Source organism: Mastacembelus armatus, chromosome 12 (assembly GCF_900324485.2).
Source record: "Mastacembelus armatus chromosome 12, fMasArm1.2, whole genome shotgun sequence".
Taxonomy (NCBI): Eukaryota; Metazoa; Chordata; class Actinopteri; order Synbranchiformes; family Mastacembelidae; genus Mastacembelus; species Mastacembelus armatus.
Genome location: NC_046644.1, coordinates 18,279,800 through 18,298,342, shown reverse-complemented (window position 1 = coordinate 18,298,342; position 18,543 = coordinate 18,279,800). Strand labels below are relative to the sequence as shown.

General features: G+C 43.3%; 1 protein-coding gene across 1 annotated transcript; it reads left to right on the top strand.

Moving 5' to 3' along the window:
• Positions 1 to 441: 441 nt before the first annotated feature.
• jmy (junction mediating and regulatory protein, p53 cofactor) lies at positions 442 to 15,295 on the top strand. The gene is made up of 10 exons (XM_026297218.2): positions 442 to 1,732; positions 5,663 to 5,836; positions 11,248 to 11,398; positions 12,167 to 12,336; positions 12,856 to 13,021; positions 13,121 to 13,311; positions 13,448 to 13,525; positions 13,740 to 13,835; positions 13,924 to 14,449; positions 14,819 to 15,295. The coding sequence occupies exons 1-10, from the start codon at positions 887 to 889 to the stop codon at positions 15,127 to 15,129; spliced, it is 2,709 nt and encodes a 902-aa protein (XP_026153003.1). The 5' UTR covers positions 442 to 886; the 3' UTR covers positions 15,130 to 15,295.
• The last annotated feature ends 3,248 nt before the right edge of the window (positions 15,296 to 18,543 follow it).

The window sequence follows — 18,543 nt, the reverse complement described above, 5'->3', positions numbered from 1 at the left end:
AATACAATAATGGATCAATATTTAATTTAAAAAGTATAATATACATTAATGTGAAATCACTTTTAATTAGAACTGGATTTATTGCCAGGTATGTTGGACACAGGGAGTTTGACTCTGGTACAGTGGCTCAGTGTGTTTGTCCCAAAAATTAAATACAAGTGGGAGAAACAGAGTATGTCAAGTCCAGAGAGTACTTCAAGCATATTTTGAAGCTAATACATTTATACTTTTTGTTAAGTACAACTCTGAATGCAGGACTTTTACTTGTAATGCTGTGGTACTTCTGACTCCATCCATAAACGTCATGACCATCAGGTTCAAAAGCTACAGGAAGTACGTTGTTTCGTAGAGTCCTGGTCTTTACCATTTTCACCGCGGGACGTGAACTCAGCATCTGGGGGGAAGGGTGCTGCAGTTAAATCCCTCCCCGGATTTGACAAACGCGCACGCACCTTGACTGCTTGTAAACAGAAGCTCACACGTGACAAAGAGCCGAGCCGCGCGACCGCATTGTCTGCGAGCGGACAAAGAGCGACACGGTCTGAGCGCGAGCGTCGGGCAAGGTGAGCGGCCAGGTGTCATGACAACCGAAACGAAGCCCGGTTCTCCCCGTCGGTCTCACCGCCGAGTCCGATGAACTTCACGTCCGGATCCCTGATCCGACGGTTCGGAGGGATAACGACCTTTAGCTCCGTTTTCGCCCGCTCGCGCGCGGGTAAACAAAGCTGGAAATCCTTTGTTTCTCCGTTAAACTTCGTCGGTTCGTTCGGGTTTGACTTTTGACGTCTTCACCATAGCTGGCTAGCTGTAGCTTCTAGCCTCGGCACCAGAAGAGGTCTTTCTAGCCCACGTTAATCCACTTGTCTGTTTTTACTGGCTGGATGAGATGTCATTCACCATGGAGGATAACTTGGAGTCCGGATGGGTGTCCGTCCGGCCCAGAGTCTTCGACGAAAAAGAGAGGCACAAGTTTGTTTTCATCGTGGCCTGGAACGACGTCGAGGGAAAGTTCGCCATAACCTGCCACAACCGAACCGTGCAGAGACGGACCACTTTTCTGGACCCGCTCCTCGAATGTAGCCCCGCCGCTGCGCTTCCTGCCCCCGGTGCCTCCGTGGCAAAAAGTCCAGGCACGACCAGGAAGGATGCGGGTAAAGTTAGACCGCACTCCGTCCCGCAAGGAAAACCCGCAACAAAGAGTGTTGGAGAGAAGAAGGTGTTAAAAACCGGCCGTCCAAAGACATCAGACTGTGCCACCTTAGAGTCCTGGGATATCGTGACCCCCAAAGTAATAGATATCGAGATCCTGGACCCTGTGGATGTCCTGCTGTGTCCGGATGAGACAGACCCAGGGGACAGTGAGACCACCGGGCGTGAGGACTTCAGCTGGGCCGGACTGTTCTCCTTCCAGGACCTGAGGGCAGCGCACCTCCAGCTGTGCGCCGTCAACTCGGACCTAGAACCGTGTCTGCCCTCGTTCCCGGAGGTGCAGTCCGGCGTGTGGACGGTGCTTTTCGGTGCCCCCGAGCTGTCGCAGCGGGAGGCGGACGCCTTGTGCTACCAGCTGCAGGTCTACCTGGGTCATGCCTTGGACACCTGCGGCTGGAAGATCCTGTCACAGGTGCTTTTCTCTGAGAGCGAGGACGCGGAGGAGTACTACGAGAGCCTGAGCGAGCTGAGGCAGAAAGGCTACGAGGACGCGCTGGAGAGGGCCAAGAGACGCATGCAGGAGGTGAAATAAATAATCTCAGTGTCATCTGCTTTGAAGACAAGATGTCCACTATATGAGGTCTTTGTGGGGTGGGAAAAACCACATCAGTCCCCACAGAAAACCTTAGAATTTCTTAACATCTTTAGTTTTTGCTGTAGACACTGACATTAATGACACTGACACAATAATATTAATATAATATAATAAATATCAGTTAAGTAATGTCCCTAAATAACTCTAGGCCTGCTCATCCTAACTGGTTTCCATTGATATCTTCACTACACTGAGCCCGGATGTTTATGACCCAGGTATTAAATTATGTTCTTTGTGTTATTAAAATGTCTTCAGGTTTTAAATTTAACTTGCCCAAGCCCGGAGACTGGCCCCATTCAGCATGTAGTTGTCAGAACATAATTGTGCCTCATGGTCAGATTATTCTCCTGCTCTTCCTTTGCCCCCCCCCCCTGTGATCTACCATCTGTTGCTGCGTTCACAGCCTGTAACATGAGCTGGTCTGGCCAGACATCACACTGCAGTTGGCTGAGCGGTTTGAAGGGAGTTACAGAGGAACAATCAGAGGTGGAGTTACAGAAATGACGTGTCACTAGGGATTGTTTGTGAGCGCAGTCAGCTGAAGACTTATATATTTTGCTCAAAAAGCACGTGAGAAGCTACCAGATATCTTCGTTCACGTCTTCAACGTGTGAGCTAAATGTTACCGAGCTGTGGGAGCGAGTACGGTGAATAAAATCACGGTCAGGATCGGTCTGTGCTCGAGAGGAGACAAAACCTCAGGAAAAGTCTTTCACCTCCTTGTTGTTTTGTTTGATTGACACGCAAAACAAAAACAGCTGGGCATGGGCTAGGCCCAACCAGAAAGATGATATTTTCATGACATAATGTCTGCTCTTTATTAGGTACACCACTAAAATCTGATGCCTTCCAGTGCAACAGCTAAACACATATATGAATTGATGCCTCTTAGAAAGTTCTAACAAAAACTGGGCATCCTGAGCTGAGTAAAGAAAGAACATGTGGCACAGCTGTTGTTCTGGATTGCATTAGGTTATATAGGTGTGCCCAATAAAGTGTATGGTATTTATTTATCTATCTACTTTCACATTTCTTTGCAAGAGGTGGTGTCAGAGCGGCAGCTGTAAAAATCTTGTGGCTGACGGTTGTTTGTGAAATGTGTTTTTAATATTTAGTCGTCGTTTATCACTTGGAGCCGGTGTCAAAGCAGCAACAGCAGTAACATTTATCAGAGGACAGTTTTACTGACTCGCACACATGCTGTCGTCTCCCAGGTCACCAAGTCCATTCTTGATCAACTTTGCCTGTAGGTAATGAGCCGAGTGCTGACCTGGCCCTGCACTAGGGGCTGTAGGATGAGACTTAATGCAAGTTCAGTTAAAATGAGCTTTGCTGTATTTTGAGATCTAGTAACCTCTAGCTGGTCTACAGAAGTTTAATTGACATTTTAATGGCTGTGCTGGGCTGTGTTGGTCCCTGGTGATGATAATGTAAGTGAAAGCTATAAAATGTTAGAAAACAGCACAAAAGTATTCACGCCGAGTTCTCAGAGCTTCAGCTGCAGCATTTCAATGTCTGGTTTTGTGCGACCATGTGATAGAAGATCCAAGGGCTGTTTCCCTGACTAGTGTGTAGGTGAAGTTTTTAAGAAAGGTTTCTGCACCGTGTGTGTATTTGCAGTAAAGCTGCATAGATCGGTCAGTAAAAAGATTTATTAGTTTCTCCCTCTTCTTGTGTATGTGTTCATATTGCCATGCTTCCTTAATGTTGTGTGTGTGTGTGTGTGTGCGTGTGCCCACAGTTTGTGTTAATGTCAGCTTGTCATACTGTAGCTTTGCCTGTTTACAGTACATGATTCACCTTCCGGTATACAGGCCGGTTTTTATTTTGTGTTACTAACATATATTTACTCTCACTACACTACAGCGAATGTATACACAACACACACGCACATGTTGCCAGTCAGTCGTGTCTGTCTGTTGGTTTGCTGAGGTGGAAAAAACAACAACACTCTTCAGAGCTGAAACAGCTGGTTGATTAACAGAATGTTAATTAACGTTTTCTTTATTAACTCATTGTTTAAATAGTTGATCAACTAATCGTTTCAGTTTTAACTGTGGAATTACACATGGTGGCGACTGTATATTTTAGGAAAGTCTCAGAGATTGTGAACAGAATGAAGCTCCACTACCTAAAGAATGTCTTGCAGTAGGTCTGAAATAGCACAGCGCGTAATTTGGGAAAGACCATTTCTTATTTTACAGCTCCAAAGTAACACTCTGTTAGGAGCAGATTTAGCACAGACGAGCTGGAAGAGTTAGTCCTGATGATAGGGCCGGAGCGGCTGCACTGTAGCTCCTATCGCTCAGATCGTCCTGTAATTATGCACTCACTGTGCACTGAAGTGCTTTCAGTAGACTTAACAGTTAAATTTAGCACATTTAGCAGATTGCATGTTGTGTCAGATCAAAAGTTCAAATCCAGGAGTTATTCAGTGTAAAACTATGGCTGTAACTTTTACTGTAACTGTTTCCGTTGTTCATTAATCTCACGGTTCCTTTGTGGGTTATTTAATTAAATTATCAGAAATAATGATTTTTCGATGTTGATTATTTTGTGCAACTAATAATCCAAACCTGAAAATGTTCAGTATCACCATTAAAGAAAAGCAGAAAATCCTCACAACTGGGAATATTTAGCATTTTTGTTTGAACAGTAATTAAATGACTAAGGCTCAGCAGCTCTCACACTCACAGGGTCTGTGGCTTCCTACTCACCAGCAGGTAGATTTGACTATGGAAATGTAATGACAGTAGGAAATACATTTGTTTTACAAGGAAGTGGTAAAAGAAAATGTCAGTCCTGTTTGTGATTTACTCTGAAATCATCCATCGCTTAAATCACCAAAATAAGGTTTGTTTGACCGAGTTTGGTGTTTAGAAGTTAAAAAGGCACAAGTGGCCCAGGCAGGAGTCGGCTCATTTAGCCCAGGGGTTTTCCTGGGCTAACAGCGGCTGCAGAGGCTGGGACTCGGGACACGGTTGGCCAGTGGTTACCAGGGAGACATAGACCCAAGGTAAACAGTAGGAGCAGTGTTCAAGCTGAATCATGCAGTGTCTGCCCCAGTCACCAACGTGAAGGGCTTTGGAAAAGCAGCCTGGGGTTAATATAAGAGTCTCTATTCATATCTATAGCTCCGTGCAGAGAAAAGAGCACTTTATTCGCCAGTTTGGATGAAGATTGGGTGGTGGTGCGTTTCAGTATTGTATCTGAGGCAGAAGTAAAGGAGAAGTATTGTACTGTATGAATTGGTACTGGTTTCTGAGAGCTGGGAGATGAATATTTGTGTGCACAATAGCTGTTGTGATAGCGTTTATCTCAGCAACAATGAGCAGTCTGTGAATAGCTCAACATATGGTATGAATCAGCAACAGTTGGGTCCAATTTATTCTCATTGTACTACACTCAAGCAATGAACTGTATTTTATGTTATCATTCCTGACCACACACACCACTGTGACTGCACTCTCATGGAGACCCTCAGTCTTTACTCTTGCTTTTATTAAATAAACTTGGATCCTTCGGCTTTAAAAGGCCTTTTGTTTTAGGAGCCATAACACTATTTATTTCTCAGTTAATCATTTGTTCTGTGGCTGAGTCGTCAAATCAAAATGTCCAGTTTGTCTATCAGACATTTAAGAAAACCAGCAAATACTGGCATATTTGTGTTTTTAAAGATTTAGGCTTGATGCTGAGAGTCAGGTAAAGACTGGAGGTTTGGGGCTCTATCGTGTAGTGGGATTTGTTACCAGTTTGAAAACACTAAAGTAACACCAGCCTTGTCCTTTTTAAAGTGGAACATTTTACATGTGGTGCAACATGTGTTCATCTTTTCTCTCTCCCTGTGTTTTGTCTCAGGTGTTGGACAAGCACAGAGCCATGGACAGCATGGTGGAGCTGCTGCAGGTGTACCCCGAGGAGGATGAGGCGTATGGAGAGCTGCTGGAGGCAACAACTCAGCTATACCACTACCTGCTTCAGCCTTTCAGGGACATGAGGGAACTGGCGATGTTGCGCAGACAGCAGATTAAGGTAATACACAGACACACACTCACATAGAGATACAAATACCATCTGTTTTAAGGCTTGGTTTAAGTAGGTTTATACCTCACTGTAGCCAGATAACTGGTCTGTCCTGGAACACACAGAGACCGTCCCTCTACTACAGTGCTATTTTGTGGTGAGGTGGTTTTAAAAGCCAAGGTCAAATTCTGGGAAATGGACCCTGAACCTATACGGTGATGTCCTTCATTGACCCTCCTGAGGCCGCTGCAATGACATTAATGTTAGTTGCTGAGGCTGCGTGTGGTGATGCTGGTGGTGTAGTAGCCGATCCGTCCTACCCTGTAGCTTTGCATCTAGGGGTCAGGGAGGGCACAGGATCAGCCCGAGAGGCTTTTCCCCCTGTTCAGAGCAGCTTAACAACCAGCATAAGTATTATTACAGCAACCACTAAACCACTCAGTAATTCTGCAGTGTCAGCACCCACTTCTGTTTTCCACACTCTTCCTCCACTCCATCTTTGCTGTTTGTATTTACTGGTGGCATGAAAAAGGAAGTAAACCAGCAGACTGGGTTCGGTGTTAGTGCCTGGCTGGGTCAGTAGGTCTTGTACTTGTTTAACAGTCCAGCAGGAGTTGAGATTTAAATAATTTATGCATTTTATGACACTGGGAATGAATAAAGTTTGTACAGCTCCATCCATCCATCCATCCTATACAGCACCAGTCACAAGAGTGGACAGTTCCTCATTTCAACTGAATTGGGATAATTAACTCACACCCTCACAGTCTGCTCTGTAGTGGATACTTGTGAAGCATCATCAGTTTGCATCAACACATACAGTTGTGTGTTGTTCAGCTGTAATTTATGCAGCTGTAAAATGCAATGCTTTGTATTGTGGGACTGCTAGAACAAAGCAGTGTACATCCTAAATGTAGTGGAAGTAAATGTTGGGGACTATAGTGAGCAGGGAGTGATTTCAGATACAGCCTCTGCACAGTGTGTACAGGTGTGTCCATTCCACATAACTTCAGATTGCCAGATTCCTGTCTGTCTCTGATGTGGAGTCCAGTCCAGGCAAAATAACAGTCTTCTCCACCGGTGAGGAACAACACGAGCACAACTGTACCAAAGACTGTGTCTTGCTTGAGTCAAACTGGACTGTGCAGACTGCGGACCAGCTTTGATGTTATGTTATGCAGTACTGAGTGCTGTCTAAGTGCACACATGCTGTCCCCCTCTCTGTCCTTCATTCACCTTCTGTTGTGTTGCACTTTCCCTTCTCTGGACTACATTCCTTACACAGCTTGCTTCCTCAGCATCGTGTCACTAATCAACACAAGTAACTGTGGATATTTGGGTTCTTGGGCGGGTGCTGAACTAAATTTAGAAATTTCACTGAATCGTTAAGATGTAAGAGGCGTTTTCTTCTTAAAGGAAAAGGCTGGTGATATTCTAGATGTATGTGTTTACGAAGGGGAATAAACAGTGGCATACTCCTCTGTGCCAGAAACTATTAACAGCACATCAGTGAGTCAGACAGTCGCACCACAATTAACTAAATATCAAACTACAGCTGAAAATAGCTCTTTACAAATGCACATTTATTCCTGTGGAATGAGTAAATGTTTGCTAAAAACTACAGTACCTAACTGTTTGACCATGTTTTTAAAGGTTTACCAGTAGGAATGAATGGGTTATGCTACAACTAGGAGTATTTGGAGCATGGCCCATACCCATGCTGCTTTGACATTTATCTGTTTATCTGCAATAAACAGGATGATTTGAGTCACTTCTACCTTCACTCTGCCTGCTTGTGACATGATTTATGAATCTTTGTGACAGTCTGAACTCTACCTGATGCCAGAGGTTTTCAGCTTTAGCACCTGCGTCCCTCAGGGCGATCCAACAGCTGAAAACAAAGCTGCATGCAAATCAGTCCTGGATGGCGGCAGAGTGGTTGGTTGCTCCCAGACTGATGAGTCAGGGGATCATGGAGATGGAAAGAGAAGAGAGAGGGCGTCAAGAATTAGGACACAGGATACTGTAATTTACATGCAATTTGCATCCTACTTGACCTCACAAAGGTGAGGTGAAAAAGATGAGAGCAGCAGCTCAGTAGCAGTTGCTTACAGCCTATTCTGGTTTCATCTGCAAGTGTGAACACATGTGGCATCTGTGAGATTGTTTTAAAGCATCACATCCTTTTAAGGTGACTGTTATAAAGACCTGGAGTAAACATTCAGTCATGTTGACCTGAGGCATTAAACAGTACACGGAAAGTTGTAGAGAAGAACCACATGATGATTTGTGAGGACAGGAGGATTTTCTAGTGTTATTTTGGTTGTGGCATTTCAAGGTTGTTGTATCTAGAGACTTATACGGTGGATTAAAGCAACAATTATTTTATTTATTTTCCTGATTGTCTGGTTTAACTATGCCCATTGAATTTTTCTAGAACCCAAGGTAACATTTACAGCTTCTGTTTACTACCACATAACAGATAAAACAGCAAATCTTCACATAAGCGTATTTTCTTTTGGCTGATCAATGAATCGACTAATTGTTGCAGATCTATAGTTTATCTTCAGCTGTGTACTTGCTCCACTCGAGCTCACTGAAAGAGCAGATGGAGAGATGAATGAACAATCACCCGAATGCAGCAACAACAAAGGGTGTCAAAGATTTTGGGGAATGGTGCATTGTGGGATGGCCATATTGCATGTCCGAATAGCTCGGCACTGGTGTCCTGTTGCCTGGAAGGTCAGAGGGCAGCCATGAATTAAAAATGTGGTTTGTCTGTCTGAGATGGTTCTATAACACAGCGAGCTCCAGTTACTGTTTCAGGCCGACTCTATTATCACATAGTAAAGGTTGTCATGGTGGTTCCTGAAACACCTGCTGTGTTTACTTTCAGCTGTCAAGCAGTTTTTGTACAAAGATCCCACTAGATAACATGTAAATTAAACTACAATTATTTGAGTATTATTAAGACAATCGTCTGAATATTAATTTGTATTTGGATATTTTTAAAAAATGGTTGAAATGATTAACAGATTAGTCCCAGTTCATTTTTTGTTGATTAGCTAATTGATTAATCAGTTTAGGACCTGAATGAGCTTTTGTAATCACATACATCATGACCCCACAACACTACAGGTACATCATGTATAAAATATTCACAATATACATCAACTAATGGATTCAAATAAATAGTAGTAGAATTTCAAAAATAAAAACAATGTCATTAATCAGTTTAATGTGTATTTTAATGTGCAGTCGGTTCCTACTGAAGGTAAATATCATAAATGTAAAGTTCCTTTTTTAAAAAGCAAAATAATTATCCCAAAAGAGCTGGACAGTGTTAAGATTTAGCAAACAGATAAAAAAAAAAAAAAAAAGGTGTATTTGTTGGGGACTATTTTCACTGGTGGATTAATTCACATTTGGTCAGACTGTCACTGTGGCTCACTGGTTTGTTGTAAATCAGTAGTCTTGTAGACCTATGTAGTGTTAGGTTTAACCTTCCCCCAATGCTGCCTGATAAAAACTGCCTAGTATCTACCACTGTGTCCCTCACAAAAGGCCTTTACGTACTATTTTAACCAAATGAGATAAGCCACCATGACACCATCTCTGCTGTAATCCCACTTTCCCACAGGAACTGGCGTCACTTCTATTTTCAGTGAGTTAGACACTTCTGCGTTTGTCACCAACAGCTGTTAACCGGAGGTGTTGAAGTCATTTAGGTACACCTCCCCTGCTACCTCAGGGAGAATAGTAAAAAGGGAGTTGGCAGCTGATTTGAAAAAGATACTGTACCTACTTAGTTATGTTTATTGGCTTTTACCAAAGCAGCAGGGTCATTCACAGAAATGTTCTCAGAGGTTTTGTCTCTGTGATTATGAAGATGCTCACCCAGACTAAAATCAATTCATTTTAGTTTGGTTAAATAATTAGACAATTTAACACAGAAAAGAAGCGACTCCCAACAACTGCATCTTAATTGCACCTGGTCCTTCTTATAATAAACGTAATATTTCTGGCTCAGTTGATTGTGTCTCTAATGAGTGTAATACATACGACACTTTGGACACTTTGCAGACGCTTATTTTCTCTTATCACAGACAATTTGAAATGGGTAGTGGTTGCTGAAGTCTATTTGAACAGTACTAGTCAATAGATCCTTAATTATATTTGCCACTGTAATTTTAGGCTACCCAGCCATTCGCTGAGAAACCACAGGCTGTGTGGCCAGTAGAGTATGCACAGTATATGCTTTCTGCTTTGCATAAAACCAGTTTAACAGACTGTCAAGACAGTCAGAGGCAAAGTTGATGCAGTGATGTTTTGCTTTAGTTTGCAGAGTTGAGTAGTGACCTAAACAACACGTGCTTTTAAATCATGGAAGTGTTATAATCAGTCACTGATCTGCTGGAGGGAAAATGTCATCTGGTGATCTGTAGGTGTCACATTTTGGCTCCTGCTCATCTTTAGATGTGTTCACATGTAGTTGTAGATGCTGTATGCTTTGTGTTAAAGGATCCCTAAACAATGGGATCATGGCTGAAAGGGAACCAAGTTCAATTTTTACTTGAGTGTTTTCTTTCTCTTCTGACTCTGATATTTCTTTTCTGTCTGACTTTTTTTGCTCTGGTCTCTGACGCAATCCCTCGCCTCCCCCCACTCACTCCCAGTTTCACCCCAAAGCCACTCCCTGTTCTTGTGCCTCACGTGCAGACACACACTCACCATACAAAGCACTGAATATGATGGGTAATTGAAATCAAGGCCTTTGAGCTTTGGTGATTATTGTTAGCGATTGCTGTGGTCCTGTTTATGTACGCACACTTACACACATCTGTTTTACATTCAGACGTGAACACATATGAACTGTAGATGCATGAAGACCTCACAGTGAGTTTAACCTAAAAGTCTGTGTACATGTTGTTCACTCTGGACACATGGCTCTTTCCACACAGCCTGACACGTGTCATACCATGTACTATAATCACCTTTCCTTGTTTTGTTATCAGTAGCTGCCCAGTAGGCCACTGGGTTTGTGTTATTCTAAATATGAGCATGGACACACATGCTCGGGGTCACTGCTCACTGTCGCTACCCTCTGCTGTAACGTGCTGGTATTACAGAGCACTGTGGTGAGTGGTTTGTGCGAGGGGATTTCAGAGTTTGAGGTGAGCTGTGGAGGGACGGAGGTGAGGTAGGGATGGTGCTTGAGGTGACAGGGACAGGTGCATGCTACTGTTAAAAACAGGACGTTATCTATTCTAGTTTGGCCTTAGATCTTGTGGAGGCAACTGAGGTACCTCACCACCCTTATCAGCCAGTAAAAGAATTTATATGTATACAAACTAAACTTTGTCATCTGTGTTGATGCAAATCCTGTATATTTACTGTATGTACCTGTTTGACCCCATCAGATCTGTCTGGAGACGGAGCGCCTGGGTCCTCGTCGTGTGGAGGGCCTGAGGAAGGAGGATGAGGAGTGGCAGAAGAAGGCTCACGCCGCCGTGCTCTCCATACAGGACCTGACTGTCAAGTTCTTTGAAACTACAACTCGAGCACAGAAAGGTAAACACTGAAAGGATGCATTTTCTGTTGTTATGGAGTATTGTAGGGCATTTTGTTGTGATCTTTTGTGTTGTGGAACCTTTGTATTAAGGGTTTACTCTGTGACAAAGTGTGGTTAACATGCTGTACATTGTCAAGATCATTTAAAACCAACACTCCCTCTCTCAGATCCTCATGTCCTAACTCTCACACACTAAAATCAAGACACACTCACTCCAAAAGTATTTGAATCCTGAAACCTCCTCAGCTGTGAACTACAAAACAAGTCAACTGAAGCTGTTGAGACATTGAGCAGGTTTAATTTAGCAGACATTTGTGTCATTCATACAGTGCTGTGATCTTTATTAACAGTTTCCTACATTAATATATTCATTCTATAAAAATGTTGAGTCTTTATAAGTCGAAGGTGACATATCCAGATGTTTTGACTGACCAATTCTCCAAAGCCCAAAGATATTTTTACAGCGATATAAAGCAGAGAAGAGCAGGAGATCCTCACACTAGAGAAGCTGACACCAGGGAATCCTTACATTTTTAATCTGCCCATTATTTTCTGAGTTTGTCAATTATTCATCTCGTCTATAAAAAGTCAGTACTTTCCTAAGCCAAAGTGCCACAGCCTTGTTTTGATTTACTGTCATTTGTGACAACAAAAACGAGCAAATGTTCATTAGAAAAGTCTTAACCATAGAGTGGAATCTTACTTAATAAAGTGACTCAAAATGATTTTAATGTCATTTCACCAAATGATTAATCAACTTGTTGCAGCTGTGTATGAGCGTATGCGTGCTGACCAGAAGAAGTTTGGGAAGTCGGCGTGGGCAGCTGCAGTGGAACGCATGGAGCGGCTGCAGTACGCCGTGTCCAAAGAAACCCTGCAGCTGATGAGGGCCAAAGAAATCTGTCTGGAACAGAGGAAACATGGCTTGAAGGAGGAGGTAAAGCCAAGCATGACACTGCTCACAGTAAATGCAGCATGGATGTAGGCCGTTGTGTGTGCGTGTCACATTATGAGGTTTATATCTGGGTGTGATCTGTGAGTGTCGGTGAGTTTGTCTGGGTCCACAGTGACACAGCTGTGGGACAGAAAAACCTGGATATGGACAAGCTGAAAGTGAAGGGGGAAAAGCAAAAAAATGGCCATGTTAGAAAAAAATGACCTCATGGTTCAGACATCCTGAAAACAGAGTGAATAACATCCTGGTGTACAACAGTGGAAATGAGTCACAGGGAGCAACTGTTAGGGTCAAATGTTTGCCTTACATGTGAAAAAGCTCCAAGCAGCAGTTCACCTGCAGTAAACTGGAGTGTTGTAGCTGAGCACCTCGAGAGAACAGGAACACTGCCTCAGGTGCAGTTTCCACTGTTAAAAACAAATGCACAGGTGGTGCGGCGCTGCACTGTGGTGGCTGTTTTGCCGCTGGAGGAATAACGTAACGACGTGTCTGTGGTTCTAGATGCAGAGTCTGCAAGGTGGGCAGGATGCCATGCTGCGCCTGGACCAGCTGGAGGCGCTGTACTACGAGTTACAGCTGCAGCTGTATGACATTCAGGCCGAGGTGCTGCGCTGCGAGGAGCTGCTCCTCACTGCCCAGCTGCAGAGTCTGAGGAGGCAGATGACAGGTGAGCAGTGCAGGGTCTGCCTGATGTCATTTATAACCTAAGGATCTGTACAAGCAATGTTTCTAACATCGTGATGAATCTGCCCTGATGCTGTTCCAGAGCGACAGGACGAGGTGGTGTACTATGATGCCTTCGAGAGCCCTGATGCCATGAAAGGTGTAGAAGAGCCAGCAACCCCTCCTTCCCCCCTCAGAGATGAAGAATTCGGCATCCTACAGCAGAGGACACGGCAGCTAGAGGCCCGCAGGGGTCGCATCACTGCCAAGAAAGTCTACCTCAAAAACAAGAAGGTACAGTGTTCATGATAACGTTTGCTGCTGTGGCTGCAGGACCTTTAGAGACAAAAAGTGCAAAGTGCAGCTTCTTTGATCACACACCGAGTTCAGTCAAATTTGTGATTCCTGTGCTATTTTCTTACCTGGATAGGAAATCTGTATTGCCAACAACAACCAGAAGACACAGCAGCGCCAAGGTAGCAGCAGTTCTCTGCCGACCCTGCAACAGGTGAGACTCAGAGACTTAACGTGAACTGTGGCTCTGTTGTCAGATCAGCTGTAGTTTAGACTTTAAAGGTGAAAATTGTGTTGTACTGAAACTAGACAGGCTGAGCATGAAAACTGCCTCAAATAAACACAACAGCCAAGTAGTTTAACAAATAAACAACCTCCTAAACACTAAAAACCATTAAACCATGAGATCAAATCTACTTCCCATGAAGGGAGGAGACGCAGAGGAAGATGATGAAGCCAAACAAAATGCCAGAGTGAGTCAGGAGAGGCAGCGGACTCTGGACAGACTTCGCAGCCTCAGACAGGTCAGACCTCGGATGTCCACAGTCTACTGTTAAACTGGTGTCTCTGCGTCAGTGTTGATCAACATCCTCTTGTTAATTCCCCACGCAGCGTTATCCAGGTCAGGTGACTCTGAAGTCCAGCCGGCTGTGTCTGAGTCAGACTCACAGTCAGAGGAGAGCAGGCCCGCAGCCGAACACCCAGGTGGCCAGCGTGCAGACCGACTGCACCTCAGATCTCCCAGAGCTCTCTGCTCCTCCTGCTCCGGATGCCTGCAGCTGTGACCCTGTGTCTTTACCGACTGTTCAACTCGAAAAACTCGTCTCTCTGCCTCCCTTGCTCTCACTGCCTCCCCTCCCAGCTTCACCATCTATTCTTTCACTGGGGTCTCCACCTCCCCCTCCTCCTCCGCCCCCACCTCCTCCGCCGCCTCCTCCCTCAGACGACCAGCAGCAGGCCGACGTGACGGCGAAGAGTCCCACAGAAAGCTCAGCGCGGCACCATAAATGTGAGTCCGAATCTTCCTCACTACCGCTGGCCCCGTTCTCCCCTCGATTCTTTGACAGCAGCCAGCTGCTGACAGCGAGGAAGAAGCTGAGGAAGACGGCCTCGCTGGACTCCTCACAGTGGAGGAGAGGTGAGGGCACACACACTTCATAAGCATTCTTCTCCCGTTTATCATAGCAAATTAAAAGGTTTTAGAGGAAACCAAGTATATACAGCCTTCAATTTTTAAAGTTTTATTATTTATCTACACAGAAATCTGTGGTTACTGGTTCTATATCTATCTAGGTGGTTTAATATTAGAAGAAGCATACAACAGAAGGTGTATCAGCCAAACAAGCTCATGTAGTTTACAGTGAGCCGTATAAATGGTTGTGTAAAGTGATTTGTGTCTCGGGTTAGTGATTTTACAGACTAAATGTTTTCATATCTGGCTGCAGACTCTTTGTTGTTTGAGTCCCTGTCATTAGAACTGTGAGGCTGACGGTCTGTGTGTCTGCAGCGAGCTCCCCCATGGACGAGGTGCTGGCTTCTCTCAAACGTGGCAGTTTCCACCTGAGGAAGGCCGAGCTGCGAGTCCTGGCCCCGGACCCGGACGACGACAGCAACAACATCCTGGCTCAGATCAGGCAGGGCGTCAGGCTGAGGAAGGTACGGACCCGGCCAGAGCAGCAGCGGCACGCCAAGAGCTTCCCGCACTCGGCCGACGCTCTGACGCGCAGCATCCACGAGGCCCTGAGGAGAATCAAAGAGGCTTCACCAGAGTCCGAGTCTGAAGATGAAGGCCTTCCATGCACTGACTGGGAAAACTAGTTTGGGTATTTGGAAGATTATTTTTAAACTTTTTAAAACTGTGGGGCCAAAAGAAAAATATGGCCTGAGTCGAGCAGAGAAGACGGGGTTAAATCACCTGGAAATACCTTGGTGCAATTTGAACAAAAACCCTTGTATTTTTTTTTTTTTTAATATATATATCAGAAAATGGCTCCGATTTTTTTTTTCATACTTCTGCATGTTGTTTGTAAAAAGGGACCGCTGATCTTTTTTTATGTCGTTGCTGTGGCATTCTTGCTGAGGATGCAACCTCTCATTACGTCGGTCTACACATCAGAGTCCTACTGTACTGTAGCTTTCTGTGATGGCTTTGTTGTAGGAAGTATTTAGTTTAACTTACAATGACACAGTAAGCATTCAGACTCCACTGAACACAGTTTCTGTACACTTTTACATTTTATACTTCAGTACATAAACATGTTTTCAGGGCAGCACAATTCCCACTTATGTACTTAAAGGAATAATTAGACATTTTAGGAAATGCAGTCGCTGGCTGTGGCTTCACATTTAGCCAACACACACGGGACTAGCGTCAGTCTTTTTCTCTGCATATTTCCCAGAATGCCAAACTGTTCCTTTAACGTGGTACAGACAGGTGGAATTCGGGGTTACAAAGAATGCCAAAGCCTGCACTGATCTGTGGATTTTGCAAACCAACAACGCCTGTTTTAGCATTTTTCTTTTCAAATCCAGAAAGAGATACACGTGGAGTAAAACATGCTGTGAGGGAGAAAGAAAGCCAAATCCATCACCTAGTTCAGAGGGTGTCAAACTGTGCAGCACACAGACCTGATGGTGGCAGTGAAGGTATTTTATAACCCTTCACCCTGCACAGTCACAGTCGTCCTCTGAACTCAGCCAAATGTGAACACACTGACAAGTTACACATTTTTAGACTCTTCTACTGAAAAAAGATAAGATCCACTTAAAAATCATAACAGAGAAACTTTAAGTACCTGAGTCTGTGTGTCTCTGGGTTCACTGCAATGAAAGACTGCTGATACGTTTTACTGGTGCTAATTTGCCAAAATGTCAACAAATACAAGCAACAGCGACAAAACTGAGCTCAAGATTTATCCCTTAGCTAACTAACCAACAACTGTGTCTTAATGTTGTTAGGGGAGGAGGCGAGGTTTCAGACTTTAAAGACTCCTGATCTAGTTTATCATGCTGGAGTTGACAGGAGTGCAGAAAGTTCATATTCGTCAGCTCAGCTGGTCAAGAAATACACAGTAAACGTTTATTTGTTGATTCACAGTTTACTTTTGGAGCGTGAGTTTTATTTTTTCTAAGATTTAAGAGGTTGGTAATGTTGCTGCATTATCCCAACTTACAGTTAAACCATGTGAAGAGCAGCTGGAAGCTACAGCTGACAGAAGTCATATGTTCCTCTTCTAAAGATGCTGTTAACACTAGGTCAGTATTCTGACAAAATCTAACGTTTATATTTCACAGCCTTTTGAAATCTAAATGATTACTTGAATCTAGCTGTGGTCGTTTTGTGTGATAGGCTGTTTTTACTGCGTTGACTTTTTTAACTGAAAGATGGATGGATGGATGGATGGATGGATGGATGGATGGATATACATCATTGATGTGCTGATCCTCCGTTAGGATACGTTACTGTTAATGCGATAAAGGAAACTAAAAAATGCTGGCAGCCCAGTGGTACAAACAGACAATGAAAAACCCATTTTATGTACGTTTTAAACATTGAATAATCCACAACTGTCTATTTTAATCCATTACATTTCTTTCAAGCAAAGACTCCAATTATTTCTCTAGTGGAGTAATTTGCAGCTTTTTTTTAAAACACTGTAAACTTTTGAAATTTGAAGATATTTTATACACCAAATCAGGCAGTAAATTGAGAAAATCATTCATGGGGTCTGTCCTGAGGGAAGTGTTGAAGGTGTTTCCCTTTCAGTGTTAGAAAGTTATTTTCTGTCTAACTGAAAAAAAGCTGTAAACACAAGTGGAGCCTATCCAGTTTAGATATGACACAAAGTTTGATATGCAGCATATTAAACCAGGATTAGTGGAAACTCTGCCGCCCTCTGCTGGTGACAGACGCTGCCTCCTGCTCTGCAGACCTGACAATATTTAGATCATACAATATGTGATGTTTGTATTTATTTATTTTTTGTTGTTTTACTGTTTCATTAACCTGGGAGAGTCTCTGTCTCTCTCTCTTGCTTTCCACTGCCTTGTTTTTTTTCATGCTTACTTATTTACTGACTTTGTTGTGTGTGTGTGTGATTTTATACCATGAATTGTGTCAAACCTGTCGTTAACTCAAAAACTAGACCCCCTTTATTGTATTTAACTAATCATTCACTGAGAACTGAGGCTCAGTTTAAAGACTGAAAGACTGATGTCACTTTCATGACTGTCCGTTGAATATGAAGCTACAGCGCAGACACAGACGGCTCCGCATATAAACTGGAAACAGGGCAACAGCTAGCCTGGCTCTAACTGAACACAATAGCAGCACACAAACAGAATTATAACCAAAATGCACCTTGGGAGTTGTAGGAAATGCTTGTCTTGTTTCTATAGACAGTATTAGAGAGCTTTACAGATGTTGGGTGGGTGGATTTTGCTACCTTTGGACAGAGCCTGGATAACTGTGTGCTAAGCTAAATGGCTTCTGGCTGTAGAATCATATTGATCTGACAGACATGAGAGTCGATCTTCCAATGTCACTCAACAAGAGAGCGGACCAGTGAGACTGTAATTCCTTGCTCATCAACACATTTTGTACTGATGTTTTCTGATTTGGTGGAAGTGTAAACCTTAGCAGCAGATATTTGACTCCTTCCCGCTGCCCTCAGTCCGTTCGTGTCCACGTTTAAACCACTGTGCTTTTACATCTCTGTTCAACATCCAAATTGTGACTTGTAGATTTTCTTCCTCACTGATCAAAATCACGACCCTAGTTTGACCTTCAGCCTTTATGACCTTATGCATGTGACTGGTTTGACGACAAACCCATCACAAACGTAAGTGCAATAACATGATGAAAAAGTCATTTTATGAATTATACTGTAATGAAATGTAAATCATGAAAAATATATCCGCATGCCTAAATGTATTGAAGTATTTATTGAAACTTCATATTTGAAAGCATACAAATGTAAAGGTATTTTATAAAGTTTTCTTTTTGTTGCTTTTTGTTTCCTATCATGACATTCCTCTCTGCTTTCTATATCCCAGTTATGGTCTATATTTTTTTCCTTTCAAAATAAAAATAAGCACCAAAATACTGTTTGAATGTTCCAGGCTCGTCTTTCCACTCATTTCGCAGCACACATGTCACTGTTATTTAATGCCCACTATTTAGCATTAACAAACATTTAATAAACGTCTTATACCACACAGTAACAGGTGTAA